Below are 26,144 nucleotides of genomic sequence, written 5' to 3' on the forward strand. Positions count from 1 at the left end.
TTGATAAAGTCCCACATAAGAGACTGTTAGCCAAGATAGAAGCCCATGGAATTGAGGGAAAAGTATGGACTTGGTTAGGAAGTTGGCTGAGCGAAAGGCGACAGAGAGTCGGGATAATGGGTAGGTACTCACATTGGCAGGATGTGACTAGTGGAGTGCCGCAGGGATCTGTCGTGGGTTCTCAATTATTCACAATATTTATTAACGACTTAGATGAAGGCATAGAAAGTCTCATATCTAAGTTTGCCGATGACACAAAGATTGGTGGCATTGTAAGCAGTGTAGATGAAAACATAAAATTACAAAGCGATATTGATAGATTAGGTGAATGGTCAAAACTGTGGCAAATGGAATTCAATGTAGACAAATGTGAGGTCATCCACTTTGGATCAAAAAAGGATAAATGGTAAAAAGTTAAAAACAGTGGATGTCCAAAGGGACTTAGGGGTTCAGGTACATAGATCATTGAAGTGTCATGAACAGGTGCAGAAAATAATCAATAAGGCTAATGGAATGCTGGCCTTTATATCTGGAGGACTAGAGTACAAGGGGGCAGAAGTTATGCTGCAGCTATACAAAACCCTGGTTACTCCGCACCTGGAGTACTATGAGCAGTTCTGGGCACCGCACCTTTGGAAGGACATATTGGCCTTGGAGGGAGTGCAGCGTAGGTTCACTAGAATGATACCCGGACTTCAAGGGTTAAGTTACGAGGAGAGATTACACAAATTGGGGTTGTAATCTCTCGAGTTTCGAAGGTTAAGGGGTGATCTGATTGAAGTTTATAAGATATTAAGGGGAACAGATAGAGTGGATAGAGAGAATCTATTTCTGCTGGTTGGGGATTCTAGGAGTAGGGGGCACAGTCTAAAAATTAGAGCCAGACCTTTCAGGAGCGAGATTAGAAAACATTTCTACACACAAAGGGTGGTAGAAGTTTGGAACTCTCTTCCGCAAATGGCAATTGATACTAGCTCAATTGCTAAATTTAAATCTGAGATAGATAGCTTTTTGGCAACCAAAGGTATTAAGGGATATGGGCCAAAGATCAGCCATGATCTTCTCAAATGGCAGAGCAGGCACAAGGGGCTGAATGGCCTACTCCTGTTCCTATGTACCAGCTGCCTTTTGGTGACTTGTCCGAGTGACCAACCCCCATCTGTGAACCTGTCAGCGGAATGTTCAACCGTGGAGGGCATCACAGCTAAATCCGCCCCAACCCTCACCGACACTGGAGAGCAGTTAGCAGCAGGAGCCCTGGAGGAATTTTCTCCTATAACCCAGGAGCAGCCTAGGTCAATTGTAGCACATTTACCCCCTCAACCCAGCCAAGATCAGCTAACTCGATACCGACTGTGGATCACACATGGGATCTTCCTGCCCCACATGGTTCAATACCACAAGAGCCACAGCTATCTGGGCGAGAAGCTCGACTTGCAGTGTTATCATTTCCCCGGGCAGAAGGGAGTTCTGGATTTAGTTTTAGGGAATGAAGCAGGTGGCAGATGGAAGGAATATCAGTGGGAGAGCATTTTGGTGGTAGTGATCATAATTCAGTTAGATTTAGCATAGTTATGGAAAAGGACAAAAATAGAACAGAAGTAAAAGTTCTAAATTGGGGAAAGGCCAATTTTACTAAGCTGAGAAGTGATTTAGCAAAAGTGGACTGGAAACAGCTACTTGAAGGTGAATCAGTGTCAGAGCAGTGGGAGGCATTCAAGGGGGAGGTTCAAGGGGTTCAGAGTAAACCTGTTCCCACAAAGAAAAAGGGAGGGACTGTCAAATCTAGAGCCCCCTGGATGTCAAGGGGCATACAGGGTAAGATAAGGCAAAAAAGGGAAGCTTATGTCAGACACCAAGAGCTCAGTACTACAGAAAGCCCAGAGGAGTATAGAAAGTGCAGGGATGAAATTAAAAAGGAAATTAGGAAAGCAAAGAGAGAGCATGAAAAAATACTGGCAAGTGAAATTAAGGAAAACCCAAAAATGTTTTATAAGTACATAAAGAACAAGAGGATAACTAAGGAAAGAGTAGGGCCTATTAGAGACCAAAAAAATTACCTATGAGTGGAGGCAGAAGATGTGGGTATGGTTCTTAACAAATACTTTGCATCTGTCTTCACAAAAGAGGGGGACGATGCAGAGTTTGTAGTTAAGGAGGAGTGTGAAATATTGGATGGGATAAACATAGTGAGAGAGGAAGTATTAAGGGGTTTAACATCTTTGAAAGTAGATAAATCAGCAGACTTGGATGAAATGTATCCCAGGCTGCAAAGAGAAGCAAGGGTGGAAATAGCGGAAGCTCTGACCATCATTTTCCAATCCTCCCTGGCTACAGGTGTGCTGCCGGAGAGGATTGGAGGACTGCTAACGTTGTACCGTTGCTTAAAAAGGGAGAAAGAGTTAGATCGAGTAATTATAGGCCAGTCGGTCTAACCTTGTTGATGGGCAAATTATTGGAATCGATTCTGAGGGACAGCATAAATAGTCATTTAGAAAGGCACAGGTTAATCATGGACAGTCAGCATGGATTTGTTAAGGGAAGGTTGTGTCTGACTAACTTGATTGAATTTTTTGAGCAGGTAACAAGGAGGGTCGATGAGGGTAACGCATTTAATGTAGTGTACATGGATTTTAGCAGGGCTTTTGATCAGTCTGCCATGTGGGACCTAGTCAAAGAAGTAAATGCCCATGTGATCCAAACGAAAGTGGCTAGTTGGATCCAAAATTGGCTCAGTGGCAGGAAGCAACGGGTAATAGTTGACGGGTGTTTTCGCGACTGGAAGGCTGTTTCCAGTGGGGTCCCGCAAGGCTCAGTACTAAGTCGCTTGCTTTTTGTGGTATAAATGATTTGGACTTGAATGTGGGGGGCTTGATCAAGAAGTTTGCAGATGATACAAAAATTGGCCGTGTGGTTGATAGTGAGGAGGAAAGCTGTAGACTGCAGGGAGTGGTCAGGTGAGCAGAAAAGTGGCAAATGGAATTCAATCCAGAGAAGTGAGGTAATGCATTTCAGGAGGATACTGAGAGGTGTAGATGAACAGAGGGACCTTGGAGTGCGTGTCCACAGATCCCTGAAGATAGCAGGACAGGTTGATAAGGTGGTTAAAAAGGCATACGGGATACTTTCGTTTATTATTTGAGGCATAGAATATAAGAGCAGAGAGGTTCTGTTAGAACTGTATAGAACATTGGTGGCCACAGCTTGAGTACTGTGTACAGTTCTGGTCACCACATTTCAGGAAAGATGTGATTGTACTAGAGAGGGTTCAGAGAAGATTTACGAGGATGTTGCCAGGACTGGAGAATTTTAGCTATGAGAAAAGATTGGCTGGGGTTGTTTTCTTTGGAACAAAGGAAGCTGAGGGGAGATTTAATTGAGGTATATAAAATTATAGAGTGGATAGAGAGGACCAGGGGGCATAGATTTAAAGTAATTGGTAGAAGGATTAGAGGGGAGCTGAGGAGAAATGTTTTCACCCAGAGGGTGGTGGGAGTCTGGAACTCACTGCCTGAAAGGGTGGTAGAGGCAGAAACCCTCAACTCAAAGTTCTTGGATGTGCACCTGAAGTGCTGTAACCTACAGGGCTACGGACCAAGTGCTGGAAAGTGGGTTTAAGCTGGATAGCTCTTTCTCAGCCGGCACGGATACGATGGGCCAAAATGGCCTCCTTCTGTGCCGTATCTTTCTACGATTCTAAAGCCGCTAGCAAGTCAGAGGATGGGATACGGCAAATGTGAAGGGAGGGCAGAAGGGATAAAAGGAACTTAGAACAATAAAATATATTGAGATTGATAGACAGAGAGACACAAATACAGATGGCGGCAGAGAGAGACACACATGTACGGTGAGGCACACATATAGACAGAGACACACACAGACCGAAGCAGAGAGGGAGAGAGACACACACAGAGACGGATTCAGAGTAATTGATAGAGAGATAGACAGAGGCACACACACAAACCTGTAAACCATTCCATGGCAGACAATGACAGTGCCGTCATCAGATGCCGAGGCGAACAGGGGGTAACGTCTGTGGAACGCTACTCCTCGCAGAGCTTTCTTGTGATGCCTGTAAACAAAAATAAATAAATAAATGGAGGCATTAAATCAAACGCTGTGAGGTATTCCACCATCACTGTCACTATGATTCCTGGGATGGCAGGACTGACATATGAGGAGAGATTGGGTCGACTGGGCCTATATTCACTAGATTTTAGAAGAATGAGAGGTGATCTCATTGAAACATATAAAATTCTAACAGGACTAGACAGACTAGATGCAGGGAGGATGTTCCCGATGGCTGGGGAGTCCAGAACCAGGGGTCACAGTCTCAGGATATGGGGTTTAGAACCATTTAGACCAGAGATGAGGAGAAATTTCTTCACTCAGAGGGTGGTGAACCTGTGGAATTTTCTACCACAGAAGGCAGTGGAGGCCAAGTCTTTAAATATATTCAAGAAAGAGATAGATATATTTCTTAGTGCTAAAGGGATATGGGGAAAAAGCGGGAACAGGGTACTGAGTTAGACGATCAGCCATGATCACTTTGAATGGCGGAGCAGGCCTGAAGGGCTGAATGGCCTGCTCTTGCTCCTATTTTCTATGTTTATGTTTCTATGTATCCAGTCTATGGCACTCACTGAGGGAGTAACACTATTATGAAGTGTCTACCACCTATCGACAAGGTCACAGAGAATCAAACAGAATCCCTCATCGTCGCTGGGTCAATATTAACCTACTGCGGGAGCACCATCACTATAAGGACTGCAGTAGTTCACAGTGATGGCCCACCACCTTCTCAGGGCGACGAGGGATGGGCAATAAATGCCGGCCTTGCCAGCGATGCCCACATCCCGAGAATAAAAATGTCAATTGTGATCCCAAAGCCCCATGAATAATTGCAGAATCCCAGAGATTTGATTTATTCCATCAGTGGCCCTCACCGCTACTTCCAGCGTGGACCGAACCCAATCAGGCCGCGAGTCACATCCGGATAACTCCAGAGAGTGCCTGCTACCTCCATACCCAGTACAATGATCAAACCCTCAAACACAGTGACACACATGCGTGCGCACGCACACACCAACACACTTTCGTGGACACAAGGTAGACCAATCATTTAAATCCCCATACCACACACTTGAGGAGATGAAGGAGTCGAAAGGCTAAAGACGGGGGGACTGAAGAGAAGGGGGAGGTCACCCCACAGCATGCCCACACTTGGCTGACATTAATCCGGCAATGCTGTTTCCAAACTCAGATCAGTTTAACTGATCCTGGACCCACCTAACATCAGCACACTGGCATGTCTCACCCAGAATCATTAATATGGAGCAGGATCGGGAACCATGCACCATATCCCCTCCCCATCATCACCATGGCACTAATTTCAGCGACCCTAATGCTGTTCCACTGAGAGCAGCTAATAGGTTGCAGGTCTGTGCTCAGTCTGGCGAACACCGCGCTGCCTGCCGAATTTATCCTCTGAGCCATCAGCAGACTTGAGGTTCTCATTAAACAAACACTGACCTGAGCACTTTGTATGGCTTGGTAGAGAGATCCAAGTCGAACCAGGCCAGACGGCTGTCGTAACTTCCACAGATCACGTTATCACCTGTGAACACGTTCAAAACCAGCGATTAACCATCAGCAGACGGGGAAAGTTCATGAAGTGATCCCTAGTAATGAGGAAAGGTTAGAAAATCTTGGAGCCTTCAGCAGAGAAGAGAGTGGGGAATGTATAGAGGTGCAGAGGATATTAACTAGAACAGAAAAGGTCAACCCTACGTCACTGCATCAAGCAAAACCATGACTGCAGGATAAGAACACAGGAGGAGGCCATTCAGCCCCTTGAGCCTGTTCAGTCATTCAATTAGATCATGGCTGATCTGTACATCAACTCCATTTACCCGCCTTTGATCCATATTCCTCGATAGCCTTATCTAACAAAAATCTAGTGGCATCAGTCTTGAAAGGATATTGATAGAAACGGGTAAAAGACAGGTTCAGGACTGATGTCAAGAAGCTCAGTCTCACACACGGAGCGATCGATACCTGGAACAGTCTCTGTGTAGGGGAGCGAGGAGAAAAGCTTGGAGTTGGAGGTAGGTGGTTGCTGTGACGGGGACCTGCGGTTTTCTATGCAAACAGGAGCTAGATGGCCCAAACGGTTTCTGTCGTCTGTGAAGATCTGAGAGTGTGGAGATCCCCACGAAAACATAAATTACCATTGCCCTGCACATCACCAGAATAATCCTCACCCCCCCCACCTATCTCCACATAACACTCACCCAGAACACATGGGGCTTACCAGGCAGTAGTGCATGGAGTAGGAACCCTTTGACCTATGTGCATCTTCTGACACCTTTGTAGCCCAGTACTTTTTTAAAAACAGGCCACACAAGTATATGAAGAAAGGATGTTGTTATAATATGGAGCAGGCTGCAGCCAGGAAAAGAGGGGCAGAGATGGCCATTTACAGCTAGCTCCAGGGACCGATGGGGACATCCGATAATCACTCAAAGAACTAAAGGAGGAAATGAGTGATGATTTGGTTGATGGTTTCAGAGCTCTCTAGATGTTGGAGCATTAAATAAGGTTCCACCTCAGGATGCTGACGTAGGGAGAAGCTGCCCATCTTCTTATAACAATCCTTTGACTTAGGACATGAGGTTACCCTTCAGAAAAGTCAATACTGGGAGATGGATGGAGACCTGGAGGGAGCAAAGAGGACTATTCCAGGCATCAAGATCTTAAGTTGTGAGATGTTGGGAAATTGGGCTGAAAATTGAGCAGAAAATTCACTTTTTACATAACTCATCACCATCAAAACTTAGAATTATACAGCAGAGAAGGAGGCCATTCAGCCCATCGTGTCCGTGCCAACTATCCAATTAGTCCCACTTCCCTGCTCTTGCCCCATGGCCCTCAAATTTTTCCCATTCAAGTGTATATCTAATTCCCTTTTGAAAGTTACTATTGAATCTGCTTCCACCAACCTTTCAGGCAGTGAATTCCAGATCATTACAACTTGCTGAGTAAAAAAAACTTTTCTTCATCTCTGGCTTTTTTGCCAATTACCTTAAATCTGTCTAAATAAGTCCTTTGGTTACAGACCCTCCTGCCACTGGAAACCGTTTCTCCCTATCTACTCTATCAAAACCCTTCATGATTTTGAACACCTCTGTTAAATCGTCCTTAACCTTCTCTGCTCGAAGGGGAACAACCCCAGCTTCTCCAGTCTCACCACATAACTGAATTCCTCCATCCCTGGTACCATTCTAGTAAATCTGCTCTGCACCCTCTCTAAGGCCTTGACATCCTTCCTAAACTTCTCTTGGAACAGAAAATCAACAGAAGCATCAAGAGCCTATATGTCACACAAAGGGTAGTAGAAGTGTGGAATTCAATTCCACATGCTAGCTCAATTAATAATTTTAAATCTGAGATTGATAAGATTTTAGCTACCCCAAGGGTGTTAAGGGATAGAATCATAGAAATTTACGGCACAGAAGGAGGCCATTCGGCCCATCATGCCTGTGCTGGGAGAAAAAGAGCTATCCAGCCGAATCCCACTTTCCAGCTCTTGGTCCGTAGCCTTGTAGGTTACGGCACCTCCAGTGCACATTCAAGTACTCTTTAAATGCGATGAGGGCTTCTACCTCTACCAGCCTTTCAGGCAGTGAGTTTCAGACCCCCACCACCCTTCTGGGTGAAAAAATTTCTCCTCACCTCCACTCTATTCCTTCTATCAATCATTTTAAATCTATGCCCCCTGGTTATTGGACACTCTGCCAAGGGAAATAGGTCCTTCCGGTCCACTCTATCTAGGCCCCTCATAATTTTATGGTTTTGTACACCTCAATTAAATCTCCCCTCAGCCTCCTCTGTTCCAAAGAAAACAATCCCAGCCTATCCAATCATTCCTCATAGCTAAAATTCCAAGAGTAGCAATACCGTTGGACAGAATATTAATCATGAAATAATAGGAGCTTGTAACAAAGGTAATGCGGTAATCGTGGGGAACTTTAATCTGCATATAGACTGGGCAAATCAAATTGGCAAAGATAGTTTGGAAGACGAGTTCATGGAATGTATTCGAGACGATTTCCTAGAGCAATACATCATGGAACCAACCAGGGAACAGGCTATTTTAGATCTTGTATTATGTAATGAGATAGGGTTAATTAGTAATCTCACAGTAAAAGAACCTCTGGGGAAGAGTGATCATGATATGATAAAATTTCACATTGAGTTTGAAAGTAACGTATTTAAGTCAGAAACTAGAGTCTTAAACTTAAATAAAACCAATTATATAGGTATGAGGGGTGAGTTGTCACAGGTAGATTGGGAAATTAAATTAAAGGGTTTGACAGTTGAAAAGCAATGTCAAACATTCAAAGAAATATTTCATATTCTCAACAAATATACATTCCATTGAGAAATAAAAACTCCACGGGAAAAGTGATCCACCCATGGCTAACTAAAGAAGTTAAAGAGAAAGAAGAGGCCTATGATGTTACCAAGAGTAGTAAGCCTGGGGATCAGGAGAGTTTTAGAAACCAACAAAGGACATCCAAAAAATTGATAAAAAGGGAGAAAATAGAATATGAAAGTAAACTAGCAAGAAATATAAAAACGGATTGCAAGAGCTTCTGCAAGTATGTAAAAATGAAGAGATTAGCGAAAGTAAACGTGGGTCCCTTAGAGGTTGAGACTGGAAATTATAATGGGGAATCAGATGCGTTAAACAAATATTTTGTATCTGTCTTCACAGTAGAAGACACAGAAAGCATATCAAAAATAGTGGGGAACGAAGGGGTAAATGAGAGTGAGGAACTTAAAACAATTAATATCACCAGAGAAAAAGTACTGGACAAACTAATGGGACAAAAAGCCGACAAATCCCCTGGACCAGATGGCCTACATCCGAGGGTTCTAAAAGAGGTGGCTGCAGAGATAATGGATGCATTGGTTATGATCTTCTAAAATTCTCTAGATTCTGGAACAGTCCCATTTGACTGGGAGATAGCAAATGTTACCGCACTATTCAAGAAAGGAGGGAGAGAGAAAACAGGGAACTACAGGCCAGTTAGCCTGACGTCAGTTGTCGGGAAAATGCTGGAATTCATTATTAAGAAATTGGTAACAGACACTTAGAAAATCATAATATGATTAGGCAGAGTCAACATGGTTTAATGAAAGGGAAATCATGTTTGACAAATGTATTAGTTTTTTTGAGGATGTAACTAGCAGGGTAGATAAAGGGGAACCAGTGGATGCAGTATATTTGGATTTTCTAAAGGCAGTTGATAAGGTGCCACATAAAAGGTTGTTACACAAGGTAAGGGCTCATCGGGTTGGGGGTAATACATTAGCATGGATAGAGGATTGGTTAAAGGACAGAAAACAGACAGTAGGGATAAACGGGTCATTCTCAGGTTGGCAGGCTGTAACCAGTGGGGTGCCGCAAGGATCGGTGCTTGGGCCTCAGATATTTACAATCTACGTTAATGACTTAGATGAAAGGACCGAGTGTAATGTATCCAAGTTTGCTGATGATACAAAGCTAGGTGGGAAAGTAAGCTGTGAGGAGGACTTCGTTTTTATTCGTTCATGGGATGTGGGCATCGCTGGCAAGGCCAGCATTTATTGCCCATCCCTAATTGCCCTTGAGAAGGTGGTGGTGAGCCGCCTTCTTGAACCGCTGCAGTCCGTGTGGTGAAGGTTCTCCCACAGCGCTGTTAGGTAGGTAGTTCCAGGATTTTGACCCAGCGACGATGAAGGAACGGTGATATATTTCGAAGTCGGGATGGTGTGTAACTTGGAGGGGAACATGCAAGTGGTATTGTTCCCATGTGCCTGCTGCCCTTGTCCTTCCAGGTGGTAGTCGTCACGGGTTTGGGAGGTGCTGTCGAAGAAACCTTGGCGAGTTGCTGCAGTGCATCCTGTGGATGGTACACACTGCAGCCACGGTGCGCCAGTGAAGGGAGTGAATGTTTGGGGTGCCAATCAAGCAGGCTGCTTTGTCCTGGATGGTGGCGAGCTTCTTGGAGCTGCACTCATCCAGGCAAGTGGAGAGTATTCCATCACACTCCTGACTTGTGCCTTGTAGATGGTGGAACGGCTTTGGGGAGTCAGGAGGTGAGTCACTCCCTGCAGAATACCCAGTCTCTGACCTGCTCTTGTAGCCGCAGTATTTATGTGGCTGGTCCAGTTAAGTTTCTGGTCAATGGTGACCCCCAGGATGTTGATGGTGGGGGATTCGGCGATGGTAATGCCGTTGAATGTCAAGGGGAGGTGGTCAGACTCTCTCTTGTTGGAGATGGTCATTGCCTGGCACAAATGTTACTTGCCACTTATCAGCCCAATCCTGGATGTTGTCCAGGTCCTGCAGCATGTGGGCATGGACTGCTTCATTATCTGAGGAGCTACGAATGGAACCGAACACTGTGCAATCATCAGCAAACATCCCCATTTCTGACCTTATGATGGAAGGATGGTCATTGATGAAGCAGCTGAAGATGGTGGAGCCTAGGACATTGCCCTGAGGAACTCCTGCAGCATTGTCCTGGGGCTGAGATGATTGGCCTCCAACAACCACTACCATCTTCCTTTGTGCTAGGTATGACTCCAGCCACTGGACAGTTTTCCCCGATTCCCATTGACTTCAATTTTACTAGGGTTCCTTGATGCTCGGTCAAATGCTGCCTTGATGTCAAGTGTAATAACTCTCACCTCACCTCTGGAATTCAGCTCTTTTGTCTATGTCTGGAGCCGAGTGGTCCTGGCGGAACCCAAACTGAGCATCGGTGAGCAGGTTGTTGGCGAGTAAGTACCGCTGATAGCACTGTCGATGACACCTTCCATCACTTTGCTGATGATTGAGAGTAGACTGATGGGGAGGTAATTGGCCGGATTGGATTTGTCCTGCTTTTTGTGGACAGGATATACCTGGGCAATTTTCCACATTGTCGGGTAGATGCCAGTGTTATAGCTGTACTGGAACAGTTTGGCTAGAGGCACAGCTAGTTCTGGAGCACAAGTCTTCAGCACTACAACTGGGATGTTGTCAGGGCCCATAGCCTTTGCTGTATCCAGTGCACTCAGCCGTTTCTTGATATCACGTTGAGTGAATCGAAATGGCTGAAGACTGGCTTCTGTGATGGTGGGGATATCGGGAGGAGGCCGAGATGGATTATCTACTCGGCACTGTTGGCTGAAGGTGGTTGCAAACGCTTCAGCCTTGTCTTTTGCACTCACGTGCTGGACTCTGCCATCATTGAGGATGGGGATGTTCACAGAGCCTCCTGCTCCCTTTAGTTGTTTAATTGTCCACCACCATTCACGACTGGATGTGGCAGGACTGCAGAGCTTTGATCTGATCCGTTGGTTGTGGAATCGCTTAGCTCTGTCTTTATCATGTTGCTTCCGCTGTTTAGCATGCATGTAGTCCTGTGTTGTAGCTTCACCAGGTTGGCAACTCATTTTTAGGTACGCCTGGTGCTGCTCCTGGCAAACTCTTCTACACTCCTCATTGAACCAGGGTTGATCCCCTGGCTTGTTGGTAATGGTAAAGTGAGGAATATGCCAGGCCATGAGGTTACAGATTGTGCTGGAATACAAATCTTCTGTTGCTGCTGATGGCCCACAGCGCCTCATGGATGCCCAGTTTTGAGCTGCTAGATCTGTTCTGAATCTATCCCATTTAGCACAGTGGTAGTGCCACACAACACGTTGGATGGTGTCCTCAGTGTGAAGACGGGACTTTGTCTCCACAAGGACTGTGCAGTGGTCAAATTACGAAGCGATATTGATAGATTAGGTGAATGGGCAAAACTGTGGCAAATGGAATTCAGTGTAGACAAATGTGAGGTCATCCACTTTGGATCAAAAAAGGATAGAACAGGGTACTTTCTAAATGGTAAAAAGTTAAAAACAGTGGATGTCCAAAGGGACCTAGGGGTACAGGTACATAGATCATTGAAGTGTCATGAACAGGTGCAGAAAATAATCAAGAAGGCAAGTGGAATGTTGGCCTTTATATCTGGAGGACTAGAGTACAAGGGGGCAGAAGTTATGCTGCAGCTATACAAAATCCTGGTTAGACCGCACCTGGAGTACTGTGAGCAGTTCTGGGCACCGCACCTTTGGAAGGACATATTGGCCTTGGAGGGAGTGCAGCGTAGGTTTACTAGAATGATACCCGGACTTCAAGGGTTAAGTTACAAGGAGAGATTACACAAATTGGGGTTGTATTCTCTAGAGGTTAGAAAGTTAAGGGGGGATCTGATCGAAGTTTATAAGATATTAAGGGGAACAGCTAGGGTGGACAGAGAGAAACTATTTCCGCTGGTTGGGGATTTTAGGAGTAGGGGGCACAGTCTAAAAATTAGAGCCAGACCTTTCAGGAGTGAGATTAGAAAACATTTCTACACACAAAGGGTTGTAGAAGTTTGGAACTCTCTTCCGCAAACGGCAATTGATACTAGCTCAATTGCTGAATTTAAATCTGAGATAGATAGCTTTTTGGCAACCAAAGGTATTAAGGGATATGGGCCAAAGGCAGGTATATGGAGTAAGATCACAGATCAGCCATGATCTTATTAAATGGCGGAGCAGGCACGAGGGGCTGAATGGCCTACTCCTGTTCCTATGTTCCTATGATATAGACAGGTTAAGTAAGTGGGCAAGAAGGTGGCAGATGGAGTATAATGTGGGGAAATGTAAAGTTATTCACTTTGGTAGGAAGAATAGAAAAACAGAATATTTTTTAAATGGTGACAAACTATTAAATGTTGGTGTTCAGAGACACTTGGGTGTCATCGTACAAGAAACACAAAAAGTTAGTATGCAGGTATAGCAGGCAATTAGGAAAGCAAATGGCACATTGGCCTTTATTGCAAGGGGGTTGGAGTATAAGAGTAAGGAAGTCTTACATGGTTGTACAGGGCTTTAGTGAGACCTCACCTGCAGTACTGTGTACAGTTTTGGTCTCCTTATCTAAGGAAGGATATACTTGTCTTAGAGGCGGTGCAACAAAGGTTCACTGGATTAATTCCTGGGATGAGAGGGCTGTCCTATTAGGAGAGGTTGAGTAGAATGGGCCTATTCTCTCTGAAGTTTAGAAGAATGAGAGTTGATCTCATTGATAAAATATAAGATTATGAGGGGGCTTGACATGGTAGATGCTGGGAGATTGTTTCCCCTGGCTAGAAAGTCGAGAACTAGGGGGCATAGTCACAGGATAAGGGGTCGGCCATTTACAACGGAGATGAGGAGGAATTTCTTCACGCAGAGGATTGTGAATCTTTGGAATTCTCTACCCTAAAGGGCTGTGAATGCTGAGTCATTGATTATATTAAAGGCTGAGATGGACAGATTTTTGGACTCTCGGGGAATCAAGGGATATGGGGATCAGGCAGGAAAGTGGAGTTGCGGTCGAAGATCAGCCATGATCTTATTGAATGGCGGAGCAGCCTCGAGGGGCCATATGGTCTACTCCTGCTCCTATTTCTTATGTTCTTATGTTCTTTCCTGGGAACATCCATGTAAATCTCCTCTGTACCCTCTCTAGTGCAATTACATCTTTCCTATAATGTGGTGACCAGAACTGTACACAGTACTCTAACTGTGGCCTAACTAGTATTTTGTACAGTACTAGCATAACCTTCCTGTTCTTATATTCAATGCCTCGGCTAATAAAGGGGAGTATCCCATATGCTTTCCTAACACCTTATCTACCTGTACTGCCAACTTCAGGGATCTGTGGGCATGCACTCCACCCTCTTCCTCTACACTTCTCAGTATCCTCCCATGTATTGTGTATTCCCTTGCCTTGTTTGCCCTCCCCAAATAAATTATCTCACACTTCTCCGGATTGAATTCCATTTGCCACTTTTCTGCCCACCTGACCAGTCCATTGATTATAGAATCATAGAATCATAGAAGTTACAACATGGAAACAGGCCCTTCGGCCCAACATGTCCATGTCGCCCAGTTTATACCACTAAGCTCGTCCCAATTGCCTGCACTTGGCCCATATCCCTCTATACCCATCTTACCCATGTAACTGTCCAAATGCTTTTTAAAAGACAAAATTGTACCCGCCTCTACTACTGCCTCTGGCAGCTCGTTCCAGACACTCACCACCCTTTGAGTGAAAAAATTGCCCCTCTGGACCCTTTTGTATCTCTCCCCTCTCACCTTAAATCTATGCCCCCTCGTTATAGACTCCCCTACCTTTGGGAAAAGATTTTGACCATCGACCTTATCTATGCCCCTCATTATTTTATAGACTTCTATAAGATCACCCCTCAACCTCCTACTCTCCAGGGAAAAAAGTCCCAGTCTATCTAACCTCTCCCTATAAGTCAAACCATCAAGTCCCGGTAGCATCCTAGTAAATCTTTTCTGCACTCTTTCTAGTTTAATAATATCCTTTCTATAATAGGGTGACCAGAACTGTACACAATATTCCAAGTGTGGCCTTACCAATGTCCTGTACAACTTCAACAAGACATCCCAACTCCTGTATTCAATGTTCTGACCAATGAAACCAAGCATGCCGAATGCCTTCTTCACCACCCTATCCACCTGTGACTCCACTTTCAAGGAGCTATGAACCTGTACTCCCAGATCTCTGTTCTATAACTCTGCCCAACGCCCTACCATTAACGGAGTAGGTCCTGGCCCGATTCGATCTACCAAAATGCATCATCTCACATTTATCTAAATTAAACTCCATCTGCCATTCATCGGCCCACTGGCCCAATTTATCAAGGTCCCGTTGCAATCCTAGATAACCTTCTTCACTATCCACAATGCCACCAATCTTGGTGTCATCTGCAAACTTACTAACCATGCCTCCTAAATTCTCATCCAAATCATTAATATAAATAACAAATAACAGCGGACCCAGCACCGATCCCTGAGGCACACCGCTGGACACAGGCCTCCAGTTTGAAAAACAACCCTCGACAACCACCCTCTGTCTTCTGTCGTCAAGCCAATTTTGTATCCAATTGGCTACCTCACCTTGGATCCCGTGAGATTTAACCTTATGTAACAACCTACCATGCGGTACCTTGTCAAAGGCTTTGCTGAAGTCCATGTAGACCACGTCTACTGCACAGCCCTCATCTATCTTCTTGGTTACCCCTTCAAAAAACTCAATCAAATTCGTGAGACATGATTTTCCTCTCACAAAACCATGCTGACTGTTCCTGATCAGTCCCTGCCTCTCCAAATGCCTGTAGATCCTGTCTCTCAGAATACCCTCTAACAACTTACCCACTACATACTCAACTTACTCAATACTTTGGGTCTAGCACCTGAGTTAATCAGATTGTCTTTCAAAATCAGACAGTGTTGTCAGTTATTCAGGCTGTGCAATTTCAATGCAATGCTTAATTTATTTCCTGATATTTAGAGCAGGATTAACATTCTTGGCCATTTCTTTAATAGTTAAGTGACCATCACACCACTTGAGAAGTGCAAAGTGAGGGTGAGCAACCCTAGCTGCTGTATGAGTCACCCAGGTCCAGCCACCATTTTGTGTGTCTCCCACTTGTTCGGCCTCTACAAACCACACAAGTCAACTGTCATAATCTCCTGGAGCTCTCCTCTATTGCCCACACAACGGACAAGCTGATAAGGAACATGAATTGTCAGAATCCAGACTTTGCTGCTGCTATTACAAATTTAAAAAAAAATACTGTCCCCAAAAAATGATTCTGCCTCTGCCCCTACTTCCAGCTCTGTCTCAGACCCTGCTGTTGCCCACTGCTCAGCCTCCAGCCGCATGATTCTGCCTTTAAAAACACTGATCTGGCTGCAACTCTGCCTAGCAAATTTTTAAAAATAATGCTATTCCAGTCCCAGCTCATTCTCAAGCCCCACTGTTTTTCACCACAACAACTTTGGCCCTGACTTTGAACTTTAAAAAAAAATTGTTCTGCATTGGCTTCAACTCTGGCCTAACTCTACCCTGCTGTTTTTCATTAGGTGGACCTCCGTCCAACCTGATTCTGCCACTAAAGCCTTCTATCTAAAAAAAAACGAATGGCGTTGCCTTAGCCTCCGACCTTTCTTCCTGCAGTCTACAGCTTTCTTTCTCACTCTCAGCCACATGGCCAATTTTTGTTTCATCTGCAAACTTCTTAATCATGCCCCCCACATTTAAGTCTAAATCATTGATGTATATATATATATACCACAAAAAGCAAGGGACCTAGTACTGAGCCCTGCGGAACCCCACTGGAAACATACCCCACTAGGGTATGGAACGACGGCAGGTATATAGAGTTAGAATACAGATCAGCCATGATCTCATTGAATGGCGGAACAGGCTCAAGGGGCTGAGTGGCCAACTCCTGTTCCTATGTACCTAAGTCACGGACCAATTGGGTAACAGAGACCGTCAGTTACATTGCCACGTGGATTAATAACACGACCTCTAATCAGCCCCTTCCCCAAGTTAAACGGGGGTTATCTCCAGTCAGGTTAGTTCAGCTCCCTTGCAGGATGAAAGTTAGTGCCTCGTCCAAGACAGCTTCCCTGATGGTAAAGGTGATCAGGTTGTATCCCACTCACCCCCGGGGTGTATGGCCATGCTCGACACCCACTTGCAGTTGGTCAGCAGCTTCTTGGTGAGTTCCTGCTTGAGGAGGTTGTAGACACGGACGTAACGCTGCGTGGCCACGAAGAAGAACGGCCTGATGGGATGGAAGAGGACGCATTGCACCATGCCTTTGTTCTTGCGGAAGGGGTTCTGACTCCGGCGCTTGCTTAGCTGGTGGATGAGGACCTGAGCGTTGCCGTTGTCCGGAATAACTGTGGCCAAATAGTCGCCCTTCCCGTGCCAGGTCACCTGCTTCACCAGCTGTTGAAACGAGTCACAGGAAAGAGAAGAGAGTCACCCTGGCAAAAACACGCTAAAGTGATACAGTACACCAGTGGTTATAGAATCATAGACTGATACAGCACAGAAGTAGGCCATTCGGCCCATCATGCCTGTGCCGGCTCTTTGAAAGAGCTATCCAATTAGTCCCACTACCCTGTTCGTTCCTTGAAGCCCTGCAAAGTTTTCCCCTTTAAGTACTTATCCAATTCCCTTTCGATACTTAGTATTGAATCTGCTTCCACCACCCTTTCAAGCAGTGCATTCCAGGTTACAGAGATAGGGAGGGGCGAGGCCATGGAGGGATTTGAAAACAAGGATGAGAATTTTAAAATCGAGGCATTCCTGGACTGGGAGCCAATGTAGGTCAGTGAGTACAGGGGTGATGGGAGAACGGGACTTGGTACGAGTTAGGATATGGGAAGCAGAGTTTTGGGTGAGCTCAAGTTTATGGAGGATGGAAGATGGGAGGCCGGCCAGGAGAGCATTGGAATGGTCAAGTCTGGAGGTAACAAGGGCATGGATGAGGCTTTCAGCAGCAGATGAGCTGAGGCAGGGGCAGAGACGGGAAATGTTACAGAGGTGGAAGTAGACAGTCTTGGTGATGGAGCAGATATGTGGTCAAAAGCTCACCTCAGGGTCAAATAGGACACCAAGGTTGTCAACGGTCTGGCTCAGCCTCAGACAGTGGCCAGGGAGAGGGATGGAGTCGGTGACTAAGGAATGGAGTTCGTGGTGGGGACTGAAGACAATGGCTTTAGTCTTCCCAATATTTAGTTGTAGAAAATATTTGTCGGACAAGCAGTGTGACAAATCAGAGGGGTCGAGGGAGGTGGCGGTGAGGTAGAGCTGGGTGTCGTCAGCGTACATGTGGAACCTGACGTTGTGTTTTCGGATGATGTCGCCGAGGGGCAGCATGTAGATGAGAAATAGGAGAGGGCCAAGGATAGATCCTTTGGGGACTCCAGAGGTAATGGTGCGGGAGCGGGAAGAGAAGCCATTGCAGATGATTCTCTGGCTACGACTGGCTAAGAATGGAACCAGGCAGTCCCACCCAGCTGGACGATGGAGGAGAGGCGTTGGAGGAGGATGGTGTGATCAACCGTGACAAAGGCTGTAAGACAGGTCGAGAAGGATGAGGAGGGATAGTTTACCATCGTCACAGACACATAGGATGTCATTTGTGACTGTGGCAGGGGCGGAAACCTGATTGGAGGGATTCAAACGTGGAGTTGCGGGAAAGACGGGCACGAATTTGGGAGGCGACAACACGTTCTTCAAGGACTTGAGAGAAAAAGGGAGGTTGGAGATGGGGCGGTAGTTTGCAAGGGCAGAGGGGTCAAGGGTGTTTTTTTTGAAGTGGTGGGGGGGTGGTGACGGCAGATTTGATGGGGAGGGGGGAAACAGTGGCTGAGGAGAGGGAACCGTTATCAATATCAGCTAACAAAAGGGCCAGGAAGAGAAGTTAGGTGGTCAGCAGTTTGGTGGGAATAGGGTCGGGGGAGCAGGAGGTGGGTCTTAAGGTCAAGATGAGCTCGGAGATAGGAAAGAAACTAGAGAAAGATGTGAGTTTGGGGCTAGTGCAGGGGGGAAGTTTGGCTAGGGGATGAGAGGGAAGCGGCAGAGGCAGCTGAACGGATGGCCTCAATCTTAATGACAAAGTAGTCTATGAGTTCCTCGCACTTGTTGTTGGAGGGGAGGGTGGAGGAGGCAGGGGGGATGGGGTCAAGAAGACGGTTTATAGCAAAGAGAAGCTGGGGGTTATCTTTGCATTCCAGGATGATCCTGGAATAGTGAACAGTTTTGGCACAGGAGATATGACAATATCCTATAATATCCCACATAAGGGTAATTGGGATATATGACAATATCCTATAATACCCCACATAAGGGTAATATGGATATATGACAATATGCAGTCATACCCCACATAAGGGTAATATGGATATATGACAATATGCAGTCATACCCCACATAAGGGTAATATGGATATATGACAATATGCAGTAATACCCCACATAAGGGTAATAGGGATATATGACAATATGCTGTAATACGGATATATGACAATATGCTATATAAGCCCAACAGAAGGCCTTGGTGCAGCAACCAAGGGTGGAAGAGAACTGGAGGCAAGGAGCTAAATCAACAGAAGTGGTAAACTGATACAAGCTCAGGACCTGAGAGGTTATGGATGTTAGAACCGCTCACTCAAATTAAATTTAAAAATAATTGAAGACCTTGTTGTGTCTGATGATAAGACGGAATCCTTCATCAAACGCCTCTCCCTCAGCAGCTGTCCATTCCACGGGTTGGACTGGCTCCTCCTCTGGCTTCTCAAACGATGCGATTAGCTGGTCTGTGGCGTTATACAGTAACTTATCACCCAGGCATGGATTAACGATGATCACAGACTGATCACTGCAAAACACAAAGATAAAACAGCACTTAGCTATTCAGTGCACTCTGCAGACTCATATCAAAAAAAATGCATGTCACTCAGCTATTTAAGAAAGGTGGGAGGGAAACCAGGGAATTATAGACCAGTTAGCCTTATATCTGCTGTCAGGAAATTACTAGAGTCTATAATTAAGGATAGAGCGACTGAACACGTTGAAAATTTTCAGCTGAGCAGAGAGAGCCAGCATGGATTTGTAAAGGGTAGGTCATGCCTGACGAACCTGATTGAATTTTTTGAAGAGGTGACTAAAGTAGTGAATAGGGCAATGTCTATGGATGTTGTTTATATGGACTTCCAGAAGGCATTCAATAAAGTACCTCATAAGAGACTGTTAGCTAAAGTTCAAGCTCATGGAATTGAGGGCAAATTATTGACCTGATTAGAAAACTGGCTAAGCGGCAGGAGACAGAGAATAGGGATAATGGGCAGGTACTCAAATTGGCAGGATGTGGTGTCCCACAGGGATGTGTGTTGGGGCCTCAACTGTTCACTGTATTTATTAATGACTTAGATGACGAGATAGAAAGCCATATATATAAGTTTGCCGATGACACAAAGATAGGCAGCATTGTAAGCAGTGTAGACGGAAGCATAAAATTACAGAGAGATATTAATAGATTAAGTGAATGGGCAAAACTGTGGCAAATGGATTTCAATGTAGGTAAGTGTGAGGTCATCCACTTTAAACCTAAAAAGGATAGATTAGAGTACTTTCTAAATGGTAAAAAGCTCGAAACAGTGGAGATCCAAAGAGACTTAGGGGTCCGTATACATAGATCATTAAAACATCATGGACAGGTACAAAAAATAATCAAAAAGGTTAAAAGCTTGCTGGTCTTTATATCTAGAGGACTAGAATACAAGGAGGTAGGAGTTATGTTACAGCTGTACAAAGCCCTGGTTAGACCACACCTGGAGTACTGTGTTCAATTCTGGGCACCGAACCTTAGGAATGATATATTGGCCTTGGAGGGAGTGCAGTGTAGATTTACTAGAATGAAACCTGGACTCCGAGGGTTAAATTACGAGGAGAGATTACACAAACCAGGGTTGTATTCCCTGGAATTTAGAAGATTAAGGGGTAATTTGATCAAAGTTTTCACGATATTAAGGGGAACTGAGAGGGTAGATAGAGGGAAACTATTTCTGCTGGTTGGGGAGTCTAGGACTAGGGGACATAGCTTAAAAATTACAGCCAGGACTTTCAGGAGTGAAGTTAGGAAACACTTCCTAGGGCGATAGAAGTTTGGAATTCTTCCACAAATGGCAGTTGATGCTAGCTTAATTGTTCATTTTATATCTGAGTTCTGATAGATTTTTGTTAACCAAAGGTACTAAGGCGGGTACATGGAGTTAGGTGACAGATCAGCCATGATCTCAATGAATGGTAGAACAGGCTGGAGGGGCTAAATGGCCTACTCCTGTTCCTACGTTCCTAAGAAACGGTCTGGATTAATGACCCAGTTTTCCATTCTACTCCCAGTAACCGTACGAAGTACACTCACCATTGTTCAGCTCTACACTGCCAGACCAGGCACATGATGTGTTGGATACAAAGTAAAGCTCCTTATTTCTACACCACCCCATCAAAACACCTCCAGGACAAGTACAGCACAGGTTAGAGTAAAGCTGCCTTTGCACTGCCCCAAGGGGTTACGGGGAGCGGGCAGGAAATTGGACATGAATTTAGATTTGAGGTTAGGATCAGATCAGCCATGATCTTATTGAATGGCGGAGCAGGCTCGAAGGGCCGATTGGCCTACTCCTGCTCCTATTTCTTATGTACTCCCGGTGCAAGTACAGCACAGGTTAGATACAAAGTAAAGCTCCCTCTACACAGTCCCATCAAGCTCTCCCAGGGCAAGTACAGCATGGGTTAGAAACAGAGTAAAGCTCCCTCTACATTGTCCCATCAAATGCTCCCAGGTCAGATTAGATGCAGAGTAAAACTGCCCCATCAATGTGCATTAACCTCATTCTCGGGCCATTATCCCTAGATCAGCAACACGGCAATTTTATTTCCCACATCTTTAACCATTGCCATCCTGCACACCCCGGTAATATTTGTGTTGTAACTTTGTTGTCAATCAAGCAGTGTGATTGAGGCCCGTGTGGCCTGGTACTTACACAGTCAGTGCTACGAGACAGTGAACAGGGTTAGGGTTCCAAGCGATGCTCCTCACTGCCCCTTCCACCTTGATGGTTCTCATACAACGGGCTGTGGAGACCTCCCAAAACCGCACTGTGCAGTCATCCGAACCTGCAGGGGTGGGGGGGTTAGAGAATCATTAGACTTGGGAATCAGAAAGGGATATTAAGTTACCAACAATGCAAGTGACCACATCCTGCACTGCCCAAAGCTGGCCAACATTCGTCCCTCAACCAAAAAGGATTAACTAGTTATTCAGTTCATTGCCGTTTGAAGGTCTTTGCTGTGTGTAAATTGGCTGCCATGTTATCCATGGCTTAGGGTGTAGCATTCTCGCCTGAGTCAGAGGTTCCCACTCCAGAGACTTGAGCTCAAAGTCGAGGTTGACACTCCCAGTTCAGTACTGAGGGAGGTGCTGTCACTCGGATGAGACGTTAAACCGAGGCCCCGTCTGCCCTCTCAGGTGGACGTAAAAGATCCCATGGCACTATTCGAAGAAGAGCGGGGTCTTCTTCTCGATGTCCTGGCCAATATTTATCCCTCAACCAACACTAAAACTGCTCTTTTTGATATAATTTCAAAGTTTGCAAATGACGAAACTCGGAAATGTAGTAAACAACTTGGAAGATAGTAACAGACTTCAGGAGGACACAGACAGAGTGGTGAAATGGGCTGACACATGGCAGATGAAATTTAAGGCACAGAAGTGTGAAGTGATGCATTTTGGTAGGAAGAATGAGGAGAGGCAATATTAACAAAATGGTACAATTTTAAAGGGGGTTGCAGGAACAGAGAGCCCTGGGGTGTAGGTACACAAATCTTTGAAGGTGGTAGGAAGTTGAGAAGGCTGTTAAAAAAGCATATGGGATCCTGGGGTTTATTAATAGAGGCATAGAATACTAAAGCAAGGAAATTATGCTAAACCTTTATAAAACGCTGGTTAGGACTCAGCTGGAGCATTGTGTTCAATTCTGGGCACCACATTTTAGGAAGGATGTCAAGGCCTTAGAAAGAGTGCAGAAGAGATTTACTAGAATGGTACCAGGGATGAGGGACTTCAGTTACGTGGAAAGATTGGAGAAGCTGGGGTTGTTCTCTTTAGAACAGAGAAGTATAAGGGGAGATTTGATAGAGGTGTTCATGATCATGAACAGTTTTGATAGAATAAATAAGGAGAAATTGTTTCCAGTGGCAGAAGGATCGGTGACCAGAGGACACAGATTTAAGGTGATCAGCAAAAGAACCAGAGGCAACATGACAAAACCTTTTTTTTTTAAACGCAGTGAATTGTAATGATCTGGAATGCACTGCCTGAAAGGGTGGTGGAAGCAGATTCAATAGTAACTTTAAAAAGGAATTAGATAAATACTTGAAGGGGAAAAATTTACAGGGTTATGGGGAAAGAGCCAACATAGGCACGATGGATCGAATGGCCTCCTCCTGAGCTGTACCCACTATGAAAACAGATGATCTGATCATTTATCTCATTGCTGTTTGTGGGATCGTGCTATGTACAAACTGTCTACTGCCTTTCATTTAAACAGTGACTACACTTCAAAAATACTCTGTTGGCTGTAAAGCGCTTTGGGACATCCTGAGGTCTTGAAAGGCATTATTTAAATGCAAGTCTTTCTGGCAACAGTTATTGATTGTCGGTGTATTGCTTTGAGGTGACCCACGATAAGGTGCTGTATAAAGTCACGCCATGCCCATCCATCACAGAACTGTGGAGCAGAATTCCTCACTATTAGCATTAAGATCACGTTTGTCTAACGAACCCAATTTACATATATAAATATAATTTACTTATTGAGAGAATGGGATGAGTCCTGCTTCTCTCCATAATTAACAGGCCACTATTGAAATTGCAGCAACATGGACCTTGCAATTTCGTTAATTACAAGGTTGTTAATTACATTAATTTTAATTTCACGGAGAGGAATTTCACCTCTAAAGTGCCACGGTTTGTAAATTTGCATTGAAAGCAAGATGGGAATGATGTCCTTAAGATCACCAGCTGGAAAAATATAAAGTGATTTCAGTCTGAACAGAGGGTTGTCTAGACTGGCAGCACACTGTCTGGTTGTAATTCTGATCCCAGTCTCTCTTCTCTCATCGCCTTCACCATCCTGCAGATGTGTGGCCATCCCCAGGCAGCAAGGCACAGGTCTGTGAGCAGGGTACACACCAGTTGTTAGCAGATGTCTGGGAGATGTTCAGAAGCCAATCCCCTACCACCACCACCCACCCCCCCTGCCCCCCCAAGGCATGATGTAAGAAGAGCAGGGAGCAAAAATGGGGGAAATGTGATGGAAAATACCAGAGTTGAAAACCTAAATCTTACAGTGAAACTTAAATGGGAAATAAAATTATTCGAGTGAGTGAATTACTGGGTTTCCTTTCTCATCTTCCGACTGTATGAAAGAGACTTGCACTGTTCCACTCCGGGTTCTTCCCCAGCCAGACACAGACACGCACAACTTGTATATTGAACTGCTCTGAAATAACTCCATTACCTCAGTGCCCCGCAGGATGATTTCAGCGGCTGGAAAGCTGCTGCTGAGAGCGGGACTGGCCACAGAAATGTTCCAGCTTCCCTTTTACCAGTCACTCCCCACCAACCCCCGGATCCCCCCCACTTCTTGTTTTAAGAGCACTAACAACTTAAGACCATCAAAACTGTAATGCAGAGAGGAGAGGAATGTGCCGTTACCTGATGCCAGCCACTGCCCGCTGGGAGAGACGCTGATGCACCGCACCAAGTTAGTGTGCCCCGTGTATACCTGTAAAACATAGAGGGGAGGGTGAAGGAGAAACATGGTCAGGTCGGTCGAAGAATGTGCTCTTAAATGTTCCAATGTCAACAGTGAAACTGTCGATCTCATTAGTGCCCCGGGAAGCAGGATTAGGGAGGGGGGTGCTTATGACAACCCATCTGCTCAATAGATCCCACTTTTAGAAAGGAGAAGCATCTTTAAACAATCAAGAGACTGAGAGGGGGGGGAAAAAGATATTAACCCTTAGCTGTTCAGGTTTCATCGTCCCTGGATATAGCAGAGGAGGATAGGACATGGGCTCCAGTGCAGTACTGACGGAGGTGCCGTCGTTCGGATGAGAAGTTAAACCGTTTGCCCCCTCAGGTTTTTTTTTAATTTGTTCATGGGATGTGGGTGTCGCTGGCGAGGCCAGCATTTATTGCCCATCCCTAAGTGCCCTTCAGAAGGTGGTGGTAAGCTGCCTTCTTGAACCAATGCAGTCCATGTGGTGAAGGTTCTCTCACAATGCTGTTAAGTAGGGAGTTCCAGAATTTTAGCCCAGCGATGAAGGAGGAATGGACGTAAAAGATCCCACTGTACTATTTAGAAGAGCCGGTGTCCTGGCCAATACTTTTCCCTCAACCAACATCACTTAAAAAAACAACAGATTATCTGGTCATTATCACATTGCTGTTTGTGGGACCTTGTGTGTACTAATTAGCTGCTGCGTTTCCTACATTACAACAGTGACTACACGTCAATAAGTACTGCATTGGCTGTAAAGCGCTTTCATGGCAGCTTGAGGTTGTGAAAGGCACTATATAAATGCAAGTCTTTCCTTTATTGTACAGCTGGATTTTAGAACTGTCACAATCCCATATACTAATACTGCACAAGGCTCAGGGCCACGGAGTGGTGGGGGTGGGGGGTGGCAATGGAAATGGCTGGATTAGAAATTGGCTGTTTTTATTTTGAAGACAGCATCGAGTTGTGGCACAAGGGGAGGCGTCTGGCTGGCAGCTGGGGTTGGTGTTGACACTGACACTGATGTCCTTTATAATTTTTTAATAAATGATTTGGAGGATGGAATCGTGTTCCAAAGTGTTTATCACAAACTAAAAGGAGGATCCAGAGACACTCGGACTGTGGGCAGGGAAATGGTAGGTGGAATTTAATAGATTGAAAGGTAATTTAATAGATTGAAAGGTAATCTAGAAAATTTGGCAAAGGTATGGGTCACATGGGAATGTGTTGGTAGTGACAAACCAGGAAAATGTTTTTTGGGGTTTGGGTGAAAGGTCACTAAAATAATCAGTATAGTGCTCACAGGCAGTTATGGGATGTCCGGCTAAGAGTGTAACTTATTAATCGAAGGGCAATTCTAAAACTCTATCTGTCTTGCTGAGACCGCATCTGGAGGATAGCCTGCAGTCAGACAACATCTGGAGTGTCATGCAGTTTTGGTTCCCACTATTTTAAAAAGTTACTCGAGGGAGAACAAAGGAGGGTTGCCACATTAGTTCCAGAACAAAGCGGATAGAGCTATGAGGAGCGGTTGGCTGCCATGGGACTACTGTCTCTTTCAGGAGATGGGGAGGGGGTGATTTGTTGGCCATATTTAAGAGTATGAGGGCTTTTTTTTTATTCGTTCACGGGATGTGGGCGTCGCTGGCGAGGCCAGCATTTATTGCCCATCCCTAATTGCCCTTGAGAAGGTGGTGGTGAGCCGCCTTCTTGAACCGCTGCAGTCTGTGCGGTGACGGTTCTCCCACAGTGCTGTTAGGAACGGAGTTCCAGGATTTTGACCCAGCGACAATGAAGGAACGGCGATATATTTCCAAGTCGGGATGGTGTGTGACTTGGAGGGGAACGTGC

At 45.2% G+C, this 26,144-nt stretch overlaps 1 protein-coding gene across 2 annotated transcripts in view; it reads right to left on the minus strand.

Annotated features, from left to right (window-relative positions):
* The window catches only part of bop1 (BOP1 ribosomal biogenesis factor), a 203,920-nt gene that overhangs the window by 2,931 nt on the left and 174,845 nt on the right, over positions 1–26,144 (minus strand). For both annotated transcript variants that reach the window (XM_067968910.1, XM_067968916.1), the window contains exons 10-15: positions 24,227–24,296; positions 21,492–21,624; positions 19,144–19,324; positions 16,597–16,885; positions 5,533–5,617; positions 3,965–4,072 (exon numbers count right to left, since the gene is read on the minus strand). In XM_067968910.1, the coding sequence (XP_067825011.1) occupies positions 3,965–4,072; positions 5,533–5,617; positions 16,597–16,885; positions 19,144–19,324; positions 21,492–21,624; positions 24,227–24,296 (866 nt within the window). The remainder of the gene's footprint in view (positions 1–3,964; positions 4,073–5,532; positions 5,618–16,596; positions 16,886–19,143; positions 19,325–21,491; positions 21,625–24,226; positions 24,297–26,144) is intronic.

This window comes from Heptranchias perlo, chromosome 2, assembly GCF_035084215.1.
Source record: "Heptranchias perlo isolate sHepPer1 chromosome 2, sHepPer1.hap1, whole genome shotgun sequence".
Taxonomy (NCBI): domain Eukaryota; kingdom Metazoa; phylum Chordata; class Chondrichthyes; order Hexanchiformes; family Hexanchidae; genus Heptranchias; species Heptranchias perlo.